Source organism: Microcebus murinus, chromosome 16, assembly GCF_040939455.1.
Source record: "Microcebus murinus isolate Inina chromosome 16, M.murinus_Inina_mat1.0, whole genome shotgun sequence".
NCBI classification, from domain to species: Eukaryota; Metazoa; Chordata; class Mammalia; order Primates; family Cheirogaleidae; genus Microcebus; species Microcebus murinus.
The window spans coordinates 13635519-13658656 of record NC_134119.1 but is presented as its reverse complement, the minus strand read 5'-3'; the positions used below and the strand labels follow the sequence as shown (position 1 = coordinate 13658656).

General features: G+C 50.2%; 1 protein-coding gene across 1 annotated transcript in view; it reads right to left on the bottom strand.

The window, feature by feature from the left end:
• SLC13A3 (solute carrier family 13 member 3) overlaps positions 1–23138 on the bottom strand; it is a 65221-nt gene that overhangs the window by 4990 nt on the left and 37093 nt on the right. Inside the window, exons 4-11 of the mRNA XM_012743004.2 lie at positions 21927–21993; positions 18783–18968; positions 16325–16450; positions 12947–13039; positions 11993–12097; positions 9591–9688; positions 5347–5459; positions 221–382 (exon numbers count right to left, since the gene is read on the bottom strand). Coding sequence (XP_012598458.1) covers positions 221–382; positions 5347–5459; positions 9591–9688; positions 11993–12097; positions 12947–13039; positions 16325–16450; positions 18783–18968; positions 21927–21993 — 950 coding nt within the window. The remainder of the gene's footprint in view (positions 1–220; positions 383–5346; positions 5460–9590; positions 9689–11992; positions 12098–12946; positions 13040–16324; positions 16451–18782; positions 18969–21926; positions 21994–23138) is intronic.

Here is a 23138-nt window from a genome sequence, read left to right as displayed (position 1 = left end):
GAATTGGGGGCACTTTGAAAATATTTACTCTGTTCATGCATGTCTTGAATAAAAAAAAAAACTGGTATTTTAAAAAAATTGTACTGTGGTTCTGACACGTTTGTGCATTTTGGAAGACGGCAATGGCAACAGTGGCCCCCAGGGAAGCTCCGGTAGCAGGGGAGAGATTCGGAACCTGTTTTGGGAGAGGGGTGCCCTCCGCCCCCAGTGGGACCCTCACCAGCTCCGCCAGCACCGGCAGGAAGATGATGACGGTGGCAGTGTTGCTGGCGAACTCGGTGAAGAAGGCGACCACGACGGTGATGAGCAGCATGGCCAGCGCGGGGGGCACGTTCTCCAGGGGGTCCAGCTTCCCGCCGATCCACGAAGACAGCCCCGACTCCTGCGGAGGGGACGGCAGCCCTTCACACCCCAGCCCACCCAGACCCCCCGGCCGCAACCTCAGAGAGAGCGTTGGGATGGATCACGACAATGACAACTGCACCCCTTCACAGGTGGGGAGACCGAGGCGTGGAGTGAGCAAGCAGCACGTCCAGGGTCACACGTTGGAGCCAGCAGCCTCTCCACCTCTTGAGCTGCTTTCCCCGCCATACCCCACAGGCCAGGGGCCAAAACCCTGGGTCCCCAATAATCCATTTGGTTCTAACACCCCTAAGTTCCAACTTGAGCGGGAGAGGGAAATCGGACCTTCCATGTAAATCTTCTCATCTTTCCAACAATGGTTATTAAATTACCAAAATATCAACGATTACTTATATAAAATATTCATTATTATTATTATATAACACTATTAATATGTAATCAACATATAAGATTTCCTATATATCATATAAATATAAAATATATATCAGATATATATCAAATGCAACACAATGTAATTATCAATACTAAAGATATTTATGGTCAGTGGTAAGGAAGATTAACACAATGATGGTAATACAGATATTAACATTGTATTACTATTTGTTGACGTAAGACTCGCCACTGCTGAGGCTCCACAGGGGGCCAGGCACCTGCATGCACTGCCTGTTGACCCTTCCCAGCCATCCTGTAAGGTAGGTATTACTACACTGTGCAGGGACCTGACCTGGGAAGTCTTCTGTAACTTGCCCAAGGTCCCCAAAAGTAGCCACTGAGACAGACACCCACCTCCGTTAGCTAACGCTCTTCGGCACGGCCCCCTACCACGCAGCACCTTCCTCTGGACACTCCAGTCTGTCACTTTGACTCTTAATTAAGAACAACACCCAGAGCTGGCCACTGTCCTCCAGGACAGAGAAGGGTACAGCGGTTCCCCTAGACTTCACTCTGTCACCCACACTGCAGAATTGTTGGGGTGCTCTCTCTGCTGACTTCTCCAGAAGTTACCCTATTTGCAAGTATGTAATATGCACATGCCCCACCCCACCTCTGCCCTTCCACCAGCAAACACATTACCCTTAAATAACCCTGAGCCAAAACACCGTCACTGTGACCACAGAGGGCAAAGCAGAGGATGCCAAATTGTGCTCGATGCTACCCCCTCGTGGTGCCGTGGAGCAATGGCGCACTGTCCACTAAACACAGATGGCAAAGCTGAGGTGTTACGAGGGGATCAAGGGCAGAGTTGCATTAGTCCCCTAACATTTAGCATCAAATGCATTTCTACCACAGCCCTTTTATCAACCCTATACCAGAGAAACTCTATATATTTTCTTTTATGTTTAATAGAAAATTCACTGCTTGTTCAGGACTTAAAATTTCATAAACGATTCTAGAATAAGGTGTACAATTTTTACATAAATAAAATAATATATTTGACCCTATAATTCGTCTTAAAATTTACCTTCAATGCACAAATAATAAATGTTTAAAAATATTTTTCCCCCAGAAGAGTCCTTGTACGATTAGGGTGTTTCTCGTACAACTGCTCTGTTTGACACCTGGTAAATACGGTATGATGCAAAGCGGGGGGGCCCCAGTCCTTCCCCTGGCCCGGGGCGTGCTGCAAGGAAAACTAGGGCCACTGGTTTTACCCATAAGCCACAGCCCTAGCAAACAGAGGTACGCCAGCCTGTGCAGTTCAACAGAGAGAGGCTAGAGGAGGGAATATTAATGACCCGGGTGAGCGAGGAGCCAAGCGCCTCCCTGTAGCTGGGCCTCTGAGTGACGGGCTTCCAGCCAGCGTCCCAGCGGCCACTCGGGCCTCGGTTCGGCTCCCACGCTGGAGGGAGGTCTGGCAGCTTCCTGAGACGGGAACACCCCCAGTTGCCTGGGGTTCTGTTGGGGACGCTCAAGGGACTTCACCTGCTTGTTCTCATTCCTGTAGGAATCGGCAGCTCTGTTTCCTTGGAAACACAGTGTTCCCAGGGACCCATGGGCCAGCAACAGCCAAGTCAGAGGCGGTATGGTCAGAGGGTCAGCAGAAAGGGCTCTGGAGTCAGACTGGGTTTGTTTCCCAGCTTAATCCTTTCCAGAGCTTAACAGAGCTCTGTTTAACAGAGCTTCTGTGCCATCCTGGGCATGTAACTTAACCTCTCTGTGCCTCAGTTCCCTTATCTGTAAACCAGGGATACCATAGTGCCTGTGCCAGGGGGTTCTTGTAGAGAGAAGAGGCGCTAACCCATAAGACACGTAGAGAAGTGGCCGGGCACTTTGTAAGTGCCCGATGCCCACCAGCTGTAATTAGTACCACCAAGTCATGAGGTGCCAGAGGTGGTGGGACTCAGAAATCGCCCAATGCAGTGGTTGTCAAACTGTGTTCCTTAGGGTCCCCAAAGATGGCCAGAAGTACCCGAGGCCACTCTGCAGGATGGGGTCGGGGAGACTCAGCAGGCAGGATGCTGCCCGCCTCTTCCTCCTTTCTTCAACCAGGCTGTCTCTGCTTGGTCCCTTCGATATTAACAGGGTCCCATCTCATAATGGGGATGCTATGGTAGAAGTTCAATGGTTCAAGTCAAAATCCCCTGTGGCCAAAAACGTCCTTAAAATTTTCTTAGAAGACTCTTAAAACACCGTAGGCTCGGCTGTGTATATACAGTTTTGTATAATAATTCTCGGGTAGAGAAACCAGTAAATCAGATTGAAGGAAGGAAAAGAGAGAAGGCTTTATCCACACGTGCGGACAGCCAAACCGCCGCCCCGCGTGCAAGCTGTGTGACTCGGGCAAGTTAATTGATGTCTCTGCTCCTTCATTTGTTTAAGAGACCGCAGTAAGGATTAAATGAGTACCCATAAAAACAGTCCCTATACACAGTGAGCACTGAATGTAATTTATTGTTACTTATTATGTTTAACAATCATAGTATAGTGCTTACTCTGTGCCCAGTGCTCTTCTAAGTACTTTTCTAATATTAATGTATTTAATCTTCATAAAAACCTCATAATACAGATGCTCCTTAACTAATGATGGGGTTATGTCCCGATTTCACTAGGCCCACCCACTATCCAATAAAGTAACAATAATACAGATGTCTCAGATTTCTGGCAGACAATGAGGGATGGGGGGAGAGAGTACACGTTTCTCTTTGCCTCTAGGATTTGCTCCACTCTGACTTAGTATTGAGCTTCTATTACCTCAATATATTTGTAGATAAGCTTATTGTGGCGATTAAAGATATCTATATATGTGTGTATATATGTATATATACACATGCAATGTGTGTGTGTATGTATATATATGTGAAGGCAACAGAATAAGATCAATCTTTTACCCATAAGACAGTAAAATAATGACAACAATAATAGTATGAAGATGGGAGCGGCTCCCGGCTCGAGCACCTGGCATGTGTCAGCCATCCGGCTCTGCACACACTATGTTGTCAGTCCTCAGAACAGCCCATCTTGTAGGTCATATCAACAAATATTTGTTGAGCACTGGTATGTATCAGGATTCTTCTAGATGCCCGGAGCAGCCTGGGTAAGACAGATCTGGTCCCTGCCCTCCCAGGGCTTCCATTCTAGCCAGGGAGACAACCGATGAACAAACAGCCCCAAGACGCCGTAGGGGCTAGATGTGGGGTAAAGGAGACAGGCAGAGTCACAGGAGGGAGGGACGGGGGCGGGGCTGCAGGACGTGCGGGGAACCCAGGGCTGGGACCTGAAGAGCCAGGACTCAGGGATCGAGGGAAGAACACCCGGTGAGTCTCAGGTGGCTGAGAAAGAGCAAGGGGCCAGGAGCGGGGTCCGGGAGGGGAGAGAGGGAGGTGCCGGTGTTGGGGAGGCAGGCAGGAGCCAGGTCACTGCAGCTGTGTGCCCAGGAAGCCTCTGGGCTCGAGTTTAAGCACCTGGGAAGTCACGACTACACGGTTTGCAGCAGAAGACGGCAGTGAGGACGCTAAGTTGGCTTAAGTGAATTGCATGAGGATATACTTCCAGCCTTCGGAACCAGCACTGGGGAGCCCACACTTCCAGGCTCACCCTGGACCCCATCCATGGACCTGGAAACCTCACGCAGCCCGGCTGTGGCCTTGGCAAAGGTATGGGGCAGGAGCCAGGAACCAGGACATGCCATAAGCATTCTGGTCCCTCCCGGGCCAGGCTGTGGCTGCCTGGGGAGGAGATGGTACCGGCAGAGGTTGAGGGAAAGGGGCAGCTTCTACACAAAGCCCCTGTTGAACAGAAACCCCGGCCAGCTGCCCAGGGCTGGGCTGAGAGCCAGACTGGCTTCCCAGCATGCTCTGCGGTCCTGCAGCCCAGCCTCCACCGACAGCCTGTGCCTCTCCCCACACCCCCTGCTCAGGGAAGCCCCTAGGCTGCAGGGTCATCTCATCCAGCCCCCTGCCTCAGCACCAGGCTGGGTTCGGATCACCACGGAAAATGGCACCATTTCCACAGAGCTGCTCAGCCCGTGAACCTCCATGTCATCCTTGATTCTGATTTTCCCTTGTCAACATCCAATCACAACAACCATAGACTCTAGAGCCAAGCTATCTGGATTCTAATCCTGATCCCACAGCGGTGTGATGTTAGGCAAGTTGCTTTACCTCTCTGTGTCTTGAGAGTGTGGGTCATAATGGCATCCACCTCCCAGCTGTGTTGGGAGGTTTAAGCATGTTGAACAGTGCCTGGCTTGGGGCAAGCACAAAACACTTTATTCCTCTGTACTCAGAGCCCTTAAGTCATGTTATTATTAGTATTAGTCTTAATAGTACTCCCATCGTGAGCTCCCTGGGGGTCCAGATCGTTCCTTTTTCCTGTCTTTCTCTGCAGCACCAGGCACTGAGCGTGGGCCCGTGCGATCACCCCAATCTGGCGAGTGAGGAAGCCTGTCTGCTCCTGCAGGCCCCTGTCCTTGTCCGGCTCTGATCCTGGACTGCCCCCGCCTCCCGCGCTGCCGCCCACCCACGGCCCCTGCCCGGGCCTTACCTCACAGCCTTTGGCCATGGCGAAGCCCCCTCCCAGGAGAAGGATGATGTTCCAGGGCACCGTCTCCTGGGCCTTCCTCCACGTCAGCAGGGGTTCTGTCTCCGTGTTGGGAGCTGGGCAGAGAGAGGGACACTCAGGGCCACCCAGCCTGAGGAAGGGGCCACCAGCCCCGCAGCCCCACCTTGTGGGGAGCCTCGGGGTCCCCAGGAAGTCAAGGCCTGGCTCTGGCATCTGATTTGGAGCTTTCGAGTGCAACCTCACGAGCATCAAGGTGGGTGTCTGCTCTATTCAGAATGAAAGTAATTTTCATGATTCCCGTGGCTTGAGAATTTTCTAGAACTCCACATGCAGCACATCCTTTAAATCTCCCAACAGTTCCTTGGCACAGGTGCTATTTTTACTCTCATTTATCAAAGAAAAGGCTTTCTTTGTATTTGAATGTGTATAGAGAGGAACAAAAGAGGAAGGAAATTCAGAAAAATAGAAACTAAGTATATCTTGGGCCCATGAAATGACAGGATGATTTTTTTATTTCCTCAAAAGTGGCAGTGTGTGCAGTGGTTAGAACAGGGAGTGCATCAGCAAACGTTTTCTGTAAAGGGTTAGAGTGAGTATTTTAGGCTTTGCAGCCACGTGTAGATTTTCTTGTAACTACTCTGTCACCGTGGCACGAAGACAGCCAGAGACTATGCACAGACACATGGGCACAGTGTAAATAAAACTGTTTGCAAAGCAGGTGCTGGGCCTGCTGTGGCCCGCGGGGGCAGTGTGCCCTCCCTGGGCTGGAAGCACAGGCCTGGAGACAAGGCCTTGCGTGCCCTTGGAAAGTGACCTTGCCTCTCCGAGCCCCACGTCCTCAGCTGACACATGGCACAGGACGAGGACATGGAGGGTCCCCGTGAACACTGACTGAGGCAAAGGCGGGTCTGTAGGCGGAGGGGGCATTTCTGTGTCGTGGACGGTTGCAGTCCCAGTGTCTAGAACGGTGTCTGGCACCTGACAGTTACGCTATACGTATTTGTCAGATAACGTACATGATGCACTTAGCCCATGCTTGGTGCAAACACTCCTGAAATGAGATTTTTTTCCTGTGGGCTGTGGCCAGGGAGGAGGGAGGACTGGTCCAGATCCTTCATGGCAGTTCCCCACCTCCCAGGACACTTCCTGGTCAAGCAATCATTGACATTTCACCTGTCCTTTTCAACTTTTACAAATTTTACACAGTGTTTACCTAAAACAATATTTTATAATCAGGAAATAAAGACAATAAAAGCTACTTAATGATAGCTCTCCTCCAGCTAGCGTGCAGCCCATAGGTGCATACAGCCCACAGGTGCATACAGCCCACAGGTGTACATAGCCCACAGGTGCATACAGCCCACAGGTGTACATAGCCCACAGGTGCATACAGCCCACAGATGTATACAGCCCACAGGTGCATACAGCCCACAGGGGCATATAGCCCACAGGTGCATACAGCCCACAGATGTATACAGCCCACAGGTGCATACAGCCCACAGGGGCATATAGCCCACAGGTGTATGCAGCCCACAGGTATATACAGCCCACAGGTGCACACAGCCCACAGGTGTATACAGCCCACAGGGGCATACAGCCCACAGGTGCACACAGCCCACAGGTGTATACAGCCCACAGGTGCATACAGCCCACAGGTGCATACAGCCCACAGGTGCATACAGCCCACAGGTGCATACAGCCCACAGGGGCATATAGCCCACAGGTGTATGCAGCCCACAGGTATATACAGCCCACAGGTGCACACAGCCCACAGGTGTATACAGCCCACAGGTGCATACAGCCCACAGGTGCATATACACAGTGCAGGCGTTATATGCTGCCAGGGGATTCTTGGGCCAAATGCAACACACAAGCAAGCCCAGAACTGGAAGGGCAACTAGAGATGGCAGGTGGCCCCGTTCTCTGCCTGCAGGGGATAAAATATTATTTCACTAAAGGGGTACAAGAGGTCTGAAAAAGTAAAGCGGCTTGCCCCACATAGCAGGTAAGGGCGGGATGAGGGAAGGGAGAAGGCCCCGAACATGGGTCTCATGTAAGGCAGACGGAATGGTGCGTGCTTATGGAGACCGCCTGCTGCCATGTGCCAAGCCACAGTTAACGCCAGCTATTACTGTTTTCATTATTGTCCCAGCCCACCGTGCCCTTGCTGCCAGTTCTTCCAAGCACAGCCTCTGACCATGTGGGTTTCCCACTTCCAGCTCAACTTGCGCCAGCTGGCCATCTAGAGCAGTGGCTAAAATCACGGGCTTTGCACTAAATTTGAATCCTAGCTCTGCCGTGTGACTCGGGCCAGTGGCTCTGCCTCTCTGAGACTCAATTTCCTCATCTGCAAAATGGGCTCACAGCGCTTCCCACAGAGACTCACTGGCAAGATGAAATGAACCCGTGTGTGCAAACGGCTTCACCCGGGGCCTTGCCCAGAGCAAGCCCTTGGTCATCTACTTAACAAATATACATAGTGAGTTCCCACCATGTGTCAAACACTCTTCTGGGCACTGGGGACACACAAGGGGCCAAAACAGAGAAAACTCCTCTCCCCAGGGAACTCACATTGCGGTAGGGAAAGCAGGTGACAAACAAGTAAATATGGAATGTCAGGAAACTGCACGTGCTATGAAGAAGAATAAAACATGGTAACGGAACAGAGAGTGACAAAGAAAGGGTGCTCTTCTAGATGGTGTAGTCAGGGAAGGCTCCTCTGGGAGGCGGCATTTGGACAGAGCCTGGAATGAAGTGATGGGGAGAGTCGTGCAGCTTCGAGGAGACGGAGCGCAGGGAGGAGACGAGGATGTGCTGAATGCTAGAAAGTATCTCCTCGGGCCATGCTCGCTTCCCATGTTACTCCAGCGCCAACGACCAATTTCGTGGCATTTCCGTGCCTAGTAGCAGCAGCCTGCACACCTTCGCGGCTGGCTCCGCAGGAATGCCACCCCAGGGGGTGGAGATGGTTTCTCCCTTTTGGAAGCAGAGGGGAAGACACGACAAGGAACAGAAGCTATAAAAAAGTGAGACAGAAACGGAGCAGAAGCCATAAAGATGCCAAACCTGAGAGGCGGTAGAAACTCCCGGAAGGCCAAGAAGTGGCAAGCAGAGGCAGTGATGAGGACAGACGGGGGGGAAGAGGGCCGGGGGGAACAGGGTTGGGGAGAAAAGCTGGATCCTGCTCAACCACAGAGCCCGCAAGCCCACGGCCGAGCCTCCCTGGGTTCGAGTCCTGCCGCCCCAGGTCCACCTGTGCCACAAGAACTGTTGTTCATGGAGGCCTGGGAACCCTTGTCTCGCTGCAGAGCCTCACGCCGTACCCCCCAAACTCGAACCCCGGCTCTTCCCTGGCCAGGGCTCTCCTGCCTGACACTCTATTGTCTTCTTCAACAATGGAAGACAGTCAGACTACTCCTGCCTCCTGGTCCAGAGCTCGTCCACTGCTCCAGGGTGGTGGAGACCGGGCCAGCCTGGCCTCTGTCCTGGTGGCAGTGTCGGCGTCACCCTCTGGCAGGCACGGCTGGAAACCCGGTGGGGCCACCGCTGGCCATCTGAGGGCCAACCTACAGACATTCGGTTACGGACACTCAGTGATTTTTTAAAAACTGGATTTGAACTTCAGGCAGTTTTGCCTCCGCCCTGCCTCTCCCTACCCAGTTGAAAGCCAGCGCGGGTTTCGTGCCTGGCTCTGTAGGCGACCCAGGTGCCACCCCTGCTTTGGGCCAATGGGTCGGCAACATTTTTCTGTAAAGAGCCAGAAAGTAAATATTTTTGGTTTTGTGGGCCAAGAGGCAAAATGGAGGCTATTGTGTAGGCACTTATATAACTAAAGACAATGAATTTCCACGGATTTCTTGAGGAAATGCAAAACTTTATTTATGGGATGCTGAAATTTGAATTTCATATAACTTTCATGACTCATCAAATATTTTTGTTTTGATTGCTTTTCGACCATTTAAAATATGTGAAAACCATGCCTAGCTAATGGGCTGTACAAAAACAGCAGCTGGATTTGGCCCGAAGACTGCAGTTGCTAACCCCTGTCCTGGACTGTCACCTTGGGCGGCCCTAAGTTTCCAGACAAGGTCACTGCTCAGATAGTGAAGGGGGGACAGGCAGGGGCACGAGGTCACTACCATGGGGCCGCTCCAGGCCGCTGATTACCACGGGCCACACCACAGTCCTCCCTGAGCCCGCCGAGCGCCCCGCCTCGGCCTCCTTACCTTTGAAGTCAAACCACCACTTGAGAGAAGGCTTTTGGGACGGGAAGAAGAACAAAACGATGACAATGGCCACGCCGGTAACAGCATCGGAAAGAAACCTACAAATGAGAAGGCCCCCGAGCCTGTGACCCCAGCATCTCAGCAGGCAGTTTGGCAGATTCCCGAATGAGGATTTGTGGGGATTAGGCCTGCTGTGAGGGGCACTGTTGCAGGCTGTGCCACCGGACTGTGTCCCACTGCACCCAGCACAATGCAAAAGCCCTTTATCCACAGCTCCCCCGGCATTTAGATGCTGCTTGAGCTCAAAGAAACGCTTATCCTCCCAATTCCAGGACCTTAGGAAGAAGGACTTGGCCAAAGAGGAAGACTGTGAGAGCCACACAATGTTTGAGTCCATGGAACCCCAATAAATCGCCCTAACCTGGACCCCCGAAGAGCCCTGTGTGTGTTTGTGCAGCTCGTGCTTGTACCCTTCCTGGGGTCGACAACTCACCATGAGGTAGTGCGGCCCACTCACACGGGTAGAGCCCAGATGGACTCCACCTTAGAACCTAACCATCCCCTTTGAAGCGTCCACAGTGTGTCCTCCCGGGGAGCCGTGTTGACATTAAGCCCTTCAGGCAGGCGCCTTCCATTTCAGATGGGGCATGGGAAGGTCAGAGAGCAGAAACAACTTGTTCAAGGCCAGACCGAGGACGGTGTAGATGGGCCTTGAACCCAGATTGTTCTGGCTCCAAGTTCAAGGAATCCCAGAGCCTCTTGCTAACGAAAGCTCTCTCAGCTCACACATTTGGAAAGAAGAGTGTTCGAATAGCCAAGAAGTTGGGAGAGATGGGAGAAGTTGGGAGATATCACCATCATCAAAGAAATACCAGTGGAAACCCTAATGGAATACCATTAAACTGCCAACAGTCAAAACTCGAAAAGGAGATACAACCTGGTGAGGGTGTTGGGAACATAGACTGGTAGTGGGAGAATAAGTGAGTTTAACCTTCTTCTGGAGGGCATATTTGGAAAAATATTTGAAAATTTTACATGTGAATACTCCTTGATCTAGTTATTCTACTTCTGGGAATTTATCCTCAGGAATGAATTGGACTCTTGTGCACAGATTATGTACAGGGTGTTCATGATCAAGAAGCGCAAAGAAAAAAAAGAAGATTTTTTTGCTAGGGACATGTTTAAATAATGTTCCATCTACATTATGAAATACCCTGCCTCTGTTTTTCTAGAAAAACAATAAAAGATAATGTCAATCTTTATGTATCGACATAGAAACACGACAAAAAAGATCAAAATACATAACAGGCCCAAGAAGACCCCCTGTGACCTGGCGCTCACCGGCCCTTCCAGCCACACTCACCCGTTTCCCTCCCTTCTCACACGGGCTTCTTCCCATTCTCCAACTGCTAAGTTGTTCCTAGCTCAGGTTTCAGTAGAAGACACTCTCAGTGTGTCTCCACAGCTTTGATCTCTACCTTTGGTTCTTCCCAGAACTATCCCAAATCCATGCTCCCACCCTGTTATTTCATAATATAGCCCTCTCACGCTTTCCTGCATAGCATTCATTACAACTTGCAGCTATCTTGTCTAACTACTTGCTTTTCACTGTGTCCCCAGCATCAGGCATGATGTTTAGTACATAATAGGCGCTCCATAAATGTTGACTGAATGCATGAATGAATGATGTACTCGGAGTCACACAGCTCGTAGTGGCCGAGCTAGACTTCAAACCCAGTTTTGTTTGATTCCCAAGCCAAAGCTCCTAACACATGAGAAACCAAATGTTTGCTAAACCTAAACTCTTTGAAAGTGAAATAGGGACCCATTATTAATTATATTGATTATTGATTATTATATTGATTATTGGTCATTGATTACTAATTATTATAATTATTGATTATAATATAATAATATATTACAATGGTATTAATATTAACACAACTTTTTTTTTTTTTTTGAGACAGAGTCTCGCTTTGTTGTCCAGGCTAGAGTGAGTGCCGTGGTGTCAGTCTAGCTCACAGCAACCTCAAACTCTTGGGCTCAAGCAATCCTCCTGCCTCAGCCTCCCGAGTAGCTGGGACTACAGGCATGTGCCACCATGCCTGGCTAATTTTTTTCTATATATATCAGTTGGCCAATTAATTTCTTTCTATTTATAGTAGAGACAGGGTCTCGCTCTTGCTCAGGCTGGTTTCAAACTCCTGACCTCGAGCAATCTGCCTGCCTTGGCCTCCCAGAGAGCTAGGATTACAGGCGTGAGCCACCGCGCCCGCCTGTAACACAACTATTATTATAACCTGGACACGAGTCTCCCCAGCCATACTGCCTCTCCAGGTCCAGGTGGCCCCTCCCAGAATCCTCCCTGTTGGACTCCAACCTGGGGGTCCCCAGAATCTCACCCCGGAGTGAAGAAGCTGGCCCAGCCAGGGATGAACTTCGGGTCCCGGGAGAAGAGGAGGACGGCGAACATGCCGAAAAGGACGAAAACGGCCTGTTCAGCAAACCTGTGGCACAGATATGCAGGCACATGGTGACCCTGGGTTTCATGCAGATCACAGCATGGGGCGGGCTCAGGCAGGTGCCCACAGGGGGGTCTGGGCCCAGGCCCCACCTCGGCAAAAGCTGAACAATATAACCCACTCTCTGGGAGGTCCCCGAGTGAGGGGAGGAGTGTCCCCTGGCATAAGTAATTCATGTCCCGGGCTCCCACACTCCCTCAGGATCCTTCCTGGGCATCAACCATCCCTGTCCCCAAACTGTTATATCGTTTATCACTGGGAGTTTGCAGCGCCCTATGGAAAATCAAAGAGAGAGAAAGTGAGAAACAGAGACAGTGTCAGAAAAGCCAAGAGAAAAGGAAACAGACAGACAGAACTGGAGGTAGGAGAGAGAGAAGGGACAGTCAAACAGACAGATGGAGACAGACAAACACACGTGGGAGGAAGACGAGGCACACAGGGGGGTAGAGTCATGGAGAGATAGGAGGACACAGGTGGAAAGAGAATCCCCAAACGTGGGAGGAAATAGCTGCCCAGTGTACCCATTTCACTGACTGGGGAGCAGAGCCCAGAGAGCACCTTGCCCGAGGCCACACAGGAAGTTAGTGGCAGAGCCAGTCCTTGAACACAGGCTTGCTGGAGCCCAGTTATTGTCACCACAGGGGAAACGTGAATTAAACAAGGTCTAAGGAACCACCCGAGACCGTGTCAGACATCCTGGGTACTAGCAGGGAGAGGGTGTGTTAGGTGGAAAGGTGGGGGGCATCTGTCCCCAAGGAAACCCTGAGGGGCTTGAGGCAGCTCTCCTGAAAGCCTAACGCCTGGCTCCTCCCCGCCCCGGGGACTCTCACGCACTTGATGGGCCCCAGGTTCTGGAATTCTTCTCGAATCACAGCTCGAGCCCTGTCTTCCGCGTCAGCTCTTATCTCAGAGGTCTTCCTGGAGCCCCTGAAACAGAAAGTGGGTGATGAGGAGTGGCCGCCGCAGATAGGACCAACTTCTCACCTGCCACCACCACTGTCACCTGGCCACGCCGCGTCACCTCTGTTACGGACACTGCCCCTGTCTGATGACTGGTCTTCCTGCCTCCACTCTTCCTTTCCTACAACTGCTCTCCCCATCTGTAGCCGGTTGATCTTCTAAAAATGTGAATCTGATCCTGCGACTCCTGGGCTTCAAATCCGTTAGTGGGTCCCACAGGCACATGAATAACCAGACAAATGGATGGGAAAAATACAAAGTCTGGAGCGAGACTCAGTTACACGTGGAAATTCGTTCTGTGATAAAGTCCGTCTCAGACTGCTGTGGGAAGATGGGCCGGTGAGTGCGTTGGACACAGGGTCACTGGAGGACGCCTCCCTGTCCGGGGCTGTGTTTGGGCAATGCGCCAGGGGAGGCGTTCTGGTAGGAAGAGTTCTCGCTGCACACCTCTTTGCGGTGTTTTGAGTTCTGAGAGCTATACGTGGTTGTTGCCTATCCAAATTAAATCAACAAATGAATTTTGAACAAGCAAACAAACCCCACAGTGGCTCTTTTGTGTGAAGATCAAACTCCCACAGGCCCTCAATAACCAAGTCTAGGGTTTCTCAACCCCAGCACTATTGACATCTGGGGCCGGATAATTCTTTGTTGTCGTGTACATTGTAGGACGTTAAGCAGCATCCCTGGGCTCTACCCGCTAGATGCCAGTCGTACTTCCTCCATTGGGACAACCAAAATATCTGCAAGTGTGGCCAAATGACCCCTAAAGGGGCAGGCAAAATAATCCCCCATTGAAAATGCCCATCTCCTTCCCTGACCTCGTCTCCCACAAATCCCCCCCTCACACACACACTCCCTGAACTCAGTCACTTAACGTTCTCTCAGTTCCAGAACATTCCTTGCTACCTCTGGCCTCAGGGCCTTTGCACTTCCTGTTCTATCTCCCTAGAGTGATCTCTATTCCCATCTCCTTCCCTCCCTTTACTGAGTCAAGTCTGCTCCTCATGCACACCCAGTTCAACAGTCAGTTTCCCAGGAAAGCCCTATGGACCCCCAGGTTGGGGGAGTCGAACCATGCACACCTCGCGTTGCACTCTTCTTGTCTTTTGTGGCATTTATCACCACTTGTCATCGTTGTGTGTCTCCCTCATCTAGAAGACAAGCTCCCCAAGGGCAGGGAGCACCTCTGCCTTGGCCACTGCTGCCTCCTCAAGACCCACGACAGTGTCAGGCACATAGTAGGTGCTCAGCGGATATTCGCTGAGTGAAGATGGAGTCGTGGGAATGGCCTGGAACTTCTCTGTTACCCACTCAGAAGCACCTCTCTCCCTGGGTTTCCTCCATCACAGCCCCCTCGGAGGCCAGGTGCTACAGGTGCTACGAAAACATGCAGACAAGACAGACGGCTTCCGTTTCAGGCTCAGTCCCAGTTTACACACTCTTTCTCCTTTAGGCTTCACTTCTGCTATGGCTAGCTATGTTTTTATCCTCAATCAGCAAGTGAAGAAATTAAAGAAATTAAAAGCTCAGGGAGGTTCCAGAGTTGCTCAATATCACATAGAACCATGATTCGAACTCTGGTCCATCTGAACCCAAAGGCTGGGCTTGCGTCTCTGGGTCAAGCTGGGCGTTGGACCCTGAGTTTCTGCCATCAGGAGTCCTGGAAGGCATTTGGGTCAAGGACCATCGCATAGAAGCCTCTCTATTCTAAGTGTTTTCACATCTCTTTGCTCCAGAGTTGTTTCTGCTGGTCGCATTTTACAGATGAGAAAATGAAGGGCTAGAGATGAGGGGAGGGGACTGGGCCAGAGGACACCTTTATAACATGCCTGCCAGCCCATCCCCAGCTCAGAGCCCCGTCTCCTCTTTTGGCATTTCTCAAGCTCCAGGCATTCATAACCTGCCTTCACAAGTGTTGCTACAACTGCACACCACCTGGATCTTATACTTGCTTCGTGTTTTCCTCCAAAAAGTCTCACCATTTTAATTTTAAAAATGTATTTAAATAGAGAAATGTATATAAGTCCCATAAATAGAAAATAAGAATCACTTGTAATACATAGAAAGTAACCATAAAAATAAATATATCAGCAGGGCATGGTGGCATACACCTGTGATCCCAAACACTGGGAAGGCTGAGGTGGGAGGAGGATCACTTGAGCCCAGGAATTCAAGACCAGTCTGGACAACACAGCAAGATCCCATCTCAAAAAAAAAAAAAAAAACCAACCAAAATAATAAGTAAATAAACAAACAAAAGCAAAGCACTGCTATTATATTTTGGCTAGACACCATTACTGGCTTAAGTCTCTGGGCCTGAAGCTTGCTCTTTCTTTTTTTAAAAGGCTGATTTAGAAATGTCATAGAGCTGTCAAAGTTTCTCTAGCACTCAAGTGAGACTTTCTCCTTAACATAAGCCAGCTGAGTTGATGAGAGTTGATAAAGAAACATTCTTCCCACGATATGTTTTTTGGTTTTTTTTTTGAGACAGAGTCTCACTTTGTTGCCCAGGCTAGAGTGAGTGCCATGGCGTCAGCCTCACTCACGGCAACCTCAAACTCCTGGGCTCAAGCAATCCTCCTGCCTCAGCCTCCCGAGTAGCTGGGACTACAGGCATGCGCCACCATGCCCGGCTAATTTTTTCTATATATATATATCAGTTGGCCAATTAATTTCTTTCTATTTATAGTAGAGACGGGATCTCACTCTTGCTCAGGCTGGTTTCGAACTCCTGACCTCGAGTGATCCGCCCGCCTCCGCCTCCCAGAGAGCTAGGATTACAGGCGTGAGCCACCGCTCCCGGCCTCACGATATGTTTTGATCTTATTTAATACCTTGTTTTTTGTTGTTGTTTTTTTAATACCTTGTTTTCATGCCACCCCAAATTATCTTCTCTACCAGGCCCCCATGAAATGGGAAGCAGTGTACTCCTCTCTCCTCTGCTCATGAGTGTTTACCTTATTTAAAGACAATACTATTCATAATCGTTAATGACGGGGACATGAACTGAGAGCCTGGGTGTGGCGGGCAGGCCATAGACACCCCCGATCCTCATGTCCCTGGAGGCCAAGACATGAGGCTGTGACATGAGGTGACAGGAACCCCCCGCAGCATTTGCAGGTGGAGACTGAGACTAGGAAGGCCACTGCCTGCTGAGCCAGGAAGCCGGGACCCAGCACTGCTCGGCGTGGCTGCAAAGCTCAAGAGTCCCTGCTTCCCCACGCCCCGTCCCGGGAAGAGAAGGCCAGGTACCTCAGGCTCATCCCCCCGTACAGGAAGGAGATCCACAGCCAGCCTGCCAGCAGGAACAGCAGCATCAGGGGGAAGGCGAAAATGAACCAGGAGCCGAAATTCACCACGTCGCACTGCGGGAAGAAACTGGAGACGGAGGGAGATGAGAACGGAACGAGGGCAGCCCCGCTGATGTGGGAAGTGGCGGGGTGGGGGTGCCCACAGCAGGGGTCAAGAGAGGGGGAATGAGAGGGTCCCCTGGGGTCATGGGACCTCCCTTTACCCTTTCATTAATAAACCTGGCACACGCACTCTCCATCCCTGCTAACAGACAGCGCTCCTTTCCTCTTCTTTGGGATTCTGACTTCGTGGGACCACAGAGCCTACAGCTGTGTGGGTGAAACGGGCTGGGCTGGGCCCTGGGCAATGCCAGCGGGCACACCCCGTTAAAGGGGCCAGAGGCTATTTGCTCCCCTGCCGGTGCAGGCCCTGGTAAGCCCAGATGTGGGATTTTACTGGAAATTATGTGATATCCAAATATTGGCAATGTATTATGTTTCTATGAATGTGGGAGCCAGACAAAGCACATCTGAGAGCTGCAACCTCTGCTCTACTCATTATGTATCCCTTTGGACCCTAAATGTTGGTCCCCAACACTGATGATGTCCACGAGTTCTTTTTCTACTAAACAGTGCCCAAACTCAGTTTTGTTAAGACCTCGTCAAGCCTGAAAGGATTGAGGGCAATAACACTCAGTGCTGGTGATGATGTGGGAAAATAGGCAGACTCCTGATGCCTGTTCATTGGAATAATCTTTTCTGGAAAGGAATTTTGAAAAATGCATTAAGAGTCTTAAAAGTGTGCATTGCCCTCATACCCAGAAATTCCACTACTAAAAATATATCTTAAAAAAAAAGAAAGAAAGAAATGTAGTCAGGAATGAAGGTGCTAGATATAAAAGGGTAAAAGGAAGTTACACAGTGATGTGTACAGAAGTATATGAACACAACTTATTCGCAGACATTTCTCCATAAATAAACCAAAATATCATTGGTTTATTTACATGGCATTCATTATTCAATAGTAAATAATATCATTTATTATTATTGCATAATAAATAAGCAAACAAATGAAAATATTAATAAACTCTATGAAGCCGGAGATGGGTGTACTGATAATTTCCTGTGAAGGTATTAATCACTTCGATTACTCACAAGCATAGTCCTGAAGATTGCGTGTATACAAACCTCTCCCAGGAAGGCCACCAGAGCCAGCCTTCCCTCATCATCCTCACAGGTTGTGATTCTCTGGTTGAGCACCAGGTCAAGAAGTTGGCCAGCTTTGGAGCCATGCTGAATATCAAACACTTCATGTTGCCCTTTGTTTGTTTGCCAAATGCTTACATTTACATTATTTATTTATTTATTTTTAATTTATTTTTTTTAGTAGAAATAGGGTCTCTTTATTTATTTTTAATTAATTAATTATTTTTTTTTGTGGAGACAGGGTCTCACTATTTTGCCCAGACTGGTCTTGAACTCCTGCCCTCAAGTGATCTCCCCCCCCCCATGGCCTCCCAAGGTGCTGGAATTACAGGCATGAGCCACTGCATGTGGCCTACATTTGCATTTCTGTAAATTGAATGAACATATGATGCATTCCCCACTGTGAAGGAATCTTAGGGACCTACCCCCATAGATCCTGGAATCTGAAAATCTTAAGAGACAGAATTGCAAAAATACTGAATATTTAAAATCTTGGAAAGCAGAGGTTTGGAATCATGGAATGGACAGGTCGTGCAGCCATGGAATCTTCTCTTTCATTCTTATGCCCCGACTCCCAGCCACCCAGTCACGCTGCTGAGCACTTTCAGTGGTGGGGAGACCACCTCCACCCAGAGCTCACTCTACTTCCCCAGGGCAGGACAGCCACAGACCGCCGCCTCCAGCTGGGTGCAGCTCTGCTCTCGCCTCTGCAGCGGGTCCCCAGCTCACCAGGAGGAAACGCTGGGGTCCCTCGATGCCGCTGGCCTCAACCTCCCCAGGAACGGTCACACCTGGAAGCCTTTGCAGGAGCCGTTGCCTCTGCCTGGAACGCTCTTCCCCCTGTGTCCGCGTCCCTCCCTCCCTCCCTTCCAGGTCTACACGGGCACCTTGTTAGAGAGGACGGGCGGACCCAAGTCACCCATGTAAAATAGCGCCCCGCTCTCGTCACTTCCACCCTCTTACTTAAAATTCCCTGACGTGCCACACAGATAAGTGGTCCACGCATTTGCTTTCCCACGCACTGCCTGTCCCCCTCGCCAGCATGGACGCTCCCAAGGGCAGGCGTTTCGCTGGGTCTTGCGCACCGCTGTGTCCCCGGAACCCGGCCAGTGGAAGGCCCTCAAGACACGTCCCCTGGATGTTCAGTGAGGGAGGGCGGAAGGGGACACGGGGCAGAAGCCCGGGTACGGGGGGCGAGGGACACTTGCTGTTACCTCTTGAGCTGGCCAAGCAGGATGAGGTTGGCGGCCGTGCCCGTGAGGGTGGCCGTGCCCCCGATGCTGGCCGCGTAGGGGATGGAGATGAGGAAGCCCTTCCAGATGTTGCTGCGATATTCCTCCTCTTTCTTGGAGTCCGCCAGCAGGTCCATCGGAGCCTCCACCTCCTCAGGGTGGCCTTTGCTTTAAACAAACCCAAAGAGAAGCCGTTCAGGACACACGGAGAAGCCGCCGCACGCTGCCCGGGGTTTGGGAGAGCTAAGGGATTTTTCTGGAAGGCGATTTGGCACAGGTAGCAAAAACCTTCAAAAAATGTGCATCCCTTCAGCTCAGATAGTCTAAGAATTTGCCGTAAAGAAATAGATAAATGCCTCAAGCGTAGGGAGTTCCACATGGCATTCAATATAATCGAAAGTAAAAGCAATCTAAATGTTCATCAAAAAGGGATTGAGGCCGAGCGTGGTGGCTCACACCTGTAATCCTAGCACTCTGGGAGGACGAGGTGGGAGGATCGCTTGAGCTCAGGAGTTCGAGACCAGCCTGAGCAAGAGCGAGACCCCCCCATCTCTACTACAAATAGAAAGAAATTAGCCAAACAACTAAAAACAGAAAAAATTAGCCGTGCACAGTGGTGCATGCCTGTAGTCCCAGCTACTTGGGCGGCTGAGGCAGCAGGATTGCTTGAGCCCAGGAGTTTGAGGTTGCTGTGAGCTAGGCTGACGCCACAGCACTCTAGCCTGGGCAAGAGAGTGAGACTCTGTCTCAAAAACAAAACAAAACAAAACAAAACAAAAGGGGATTGATAATAAAGATGATCCTTTTTCTGCAGGGAGCACTAGCACAGCTGTGATGATTAGGTGGCATTTATTAAGATAACAGCTAGCCACAATACAAACTGAAATGAAAAGGCAGGTAATGGTATTATTTAGATTTTTCTTTTAGAAAAACTCATGAATAGATGATTATTTAAAGAGTCTAGAGTGGTATATACAAAGTTGTTTGGGTGCCTTTCTTGGGGGTGGAATTACAGATTTTTTTTTATTCCTTATTAGTGTTTTCTGGGTTATTTTCCTTAGACAGTTAAAGAGTTTTGGGAAAGTATGAAATTAAGAATTATTAATTATATAATTAAAAGATCATGATGTTGACCTACATTTATTGAGCTGAAAAGATGTTCACTATACTCCATTATATGCTGTTTTATAACTTGCTATTTCACTTAGTGGAGTATATGTTCCTGCATAATAAGGTAAACTTTTTAAATTTTTAAAAAATTTTATTTTTTAAATTACAATTAAAAATTTTTCTATTTTAAAGAATGAAATATAATTCAAATACATTCTGGCCTTAGTTACTACATAGGGGCTTCCTCCCCAGAGGCAATGGGGACACGACCTGGTTTCTGAGTAGTTGGTCCCTAGTGGGACAGGAAGGCAAAGACCAGAGGTGGCTGGAAACCAGTGTCAGGAGCTGACTTCTCAGGGGTGACATTCTTGGTCAGACCTGGGGACTCTGAACGTATTGAGTATCAGCAGGAGAATAAGAGAGAAGAAAGGGCCCTACGGTTTGTCTAGTGCAACCTATTCTTTGTTCGGATGGGGAAACTGAGGCCCAGAGAGGGAAAGGGGTTTGCATCCAATGGACGTGGACTTCCAGAGGGTGAGGACTGGGTCTTTTCCAGCTGACCCAGCACAAGTTCTGCCTGGACAGCTGCTTAAAACATATCCCCAGGTTGCGTGGTGATGAGTGGCTGGTCCAATCACAGAACCCACGTCTCAAAGTTGGACTGAAAGGCCCCAGGGAGGGTGCCAGAAAGGAGCATAGACTGTGGGATAAAGCAGACGTAAGGTCATGTCCCTCCTCTGCTAAAACTCTCCACTGGCTCCCATCTCATTCAAGGTCAAGGCTACGTACGAGCTCTGTCCCTCTACCCTCACACTCCCACCAGCCGAGCAGCCTCTCGGGCCTCACCTCCTACCATGCGCTCACCCGCTCACTCAGCTCCAGCCCCCCTGGCTTCCTGGCTGCTCTTTGGACTCTCGGGAGCTCGGCACACGCTGGTCCCTCTGCTGAGAACACTCTTCCCTCAGCTACCCCTGTGAGCCCTTGCCTCCCGCAGGGGTTTGCTCCAACACGACCTTGGCGGGGCCTTCCCCGACCACCCCAGCCCACCTCCCTCGCCCTCTTTCCTGCCCTTTTCTCCCTCACAGGCTCAGCAACCCTCCGACAGGCTGTGTTGATGCATCTGCTTCTTGCCCTCAGAATGCAAGCTCCCTAAGGGTTGGCACTTTTGTTCCTTGCTGTACCCCTGCCCCTAAGCCAGTGTCTGGCTCATCGCAAGCTCTCGATAAATATCTGTTCCCTGAGTCAGATAGACCCGATTAACACCCAGCACTGCCTTGAGCAAATCGCTTTCCTTCCTGCTATTTCCTCACCGTTAAGTCAAAATGGCAATGCCCTAACAACAGGTGCTGTCGGTGCAAGGCCTGGCAGACCTGCTCTGGCAACGTTCTCTCGGCTAATCTCAAGGCGACCCCATAAGGTGGCTTCCAATATCATGTCGAGTTGGTAGGCGAAGACCAACTGAGGCTCAGAGAGGTTAAATGACTCGTGCAAGTCACGTGGCCAGCAAGTGGCAGAACCAGTTCCAAGTCAAGTCTGCGTGACTCCAAACCGCATGATCTTAACCACTGTCCCATAATGCAAAGGATACTGAAGACTAAATGGGATGTCCATTTGAAGATGTTTTCCAAATCATGTTAGTTCGAAGGGCTGCTACTGTTTCATAGAGTGTTTTTTTGTTCTAAGAGCCTCCAGACCCCGCCTCCTCCCTCCCGTCCTTGACCTGTGCGGTTCTCGCTCCCCACCCTTCTGGGCCCCTCCTTTCAGGGGGAAAGCTCTCAAGACCCTCAGCCCCACCAGACTCTTAGGGATTTGATCTGCTTCCCTGCCCTTTTCACACTGGCATTTTTTTAAAAGGAGGTTCTTGAGCTCCATGTTTAAGCCTTGGGGGTAGAAACTTGGGCATGAGGTCATTTGGAGAAACATCTGGGGTTGGGAGGGGAATTGTTGGCAGCGTTGGATTCTCGCTTATCATTGAGTCAAGCACCGGCCCCTCTACGAAATTCACCAGGAACTTACTCTTCTGAGCTGGCGAGAAATTGCCTCTCCGTGGGCACAGTGTGTAGGCCGTTTCTCCGCACAGCAGCTAGGAGGAAAGAGCAGGATGTCTTTAGTGAAACGTAGCGAATGGGGCAGGAGTGTCCCAATTCCTGTGTAGTCAGTCACCACTGCTTCTTCATTGCCAAGGACCCTATACTATTCAATGAATCAAAAGAAAAAGAGAGAGAGAAGGAGAGAGAGAGAGAGAAAGAGGGCACTCAACATTCCATCCTCCTGTCCCACCACCCATATTTGGAGATGGCCCAGGCCTGTGGGCAGGGAATTAGCTTCAAGGCTGTTTGACAACCCATAACTCAGGCCCAGGCTTGCCTGAGTAGCCACTGCCATGGGGATATTGGGAAAGAACAGCTATCAGTGGTAATGGGTCAGCAGTGGCTCAGGTGGCTCCATAGTCCATTCATTCTTTCATTCATCCAAAAAGTGTTTATTGAGCACCTACTATATGCTGTTGACTATGAGCTCAGCATACTCAGTGAACAATATAGAACAAGGTCCCTGGCTCCCATGGAGATCATATATTCTAGAAAGACAGACAGACAATAAATGAATAAAGACAATTTCAGGTAGTGATGAATGTATGGAGGAAATAAAATTGGGCAATGTGATGGAAAGTGACTGGAAAATGGGGAGGGGAACAGGTGGACCACTGTGGTCAGGTCAACAGAGAAGACACTGCATGCCATGGCATTTGATTGGACATCTCAAGGATGAGAAGGAGCCAGTCATATGAAGAGCCATGGGAAGAGGGTTCTAGGAAACAGGAACAGCAAGTGCAAAGGCCCTGTGGTAGGGAGAAGCTTGGCAGAGTTGAGGAACCAAGGAAGTCCAGTGTGCTGGGAAAGTAGTGAGTAGGAAAGGCCAAGGGGAGATGGGGGTTGGGGACAGGGTGGGCAAAGGTTAACAGGAGCCATGTCAGGGATGGGGATCCACTGCAGGATCTAGCCAAAGAGGGGTGATGTGATTAACATTTTTCAAACATCCCCGGGCTTGGTTGGAGAGAATGGGCCCCAGAGGCTGAGATGGCAGAAATGGAAACCAGGAGCCCCACTCGGTATCTATTGCACTTTCCAGGTCAGATGATGGTGGCTGGACCAGGCTGGTGACCACAGATGACAGTAAGTTGTAGAAGTGTTGCCGTTCTTGTTTTGAGATAAGAGCTCAGTGCAACTT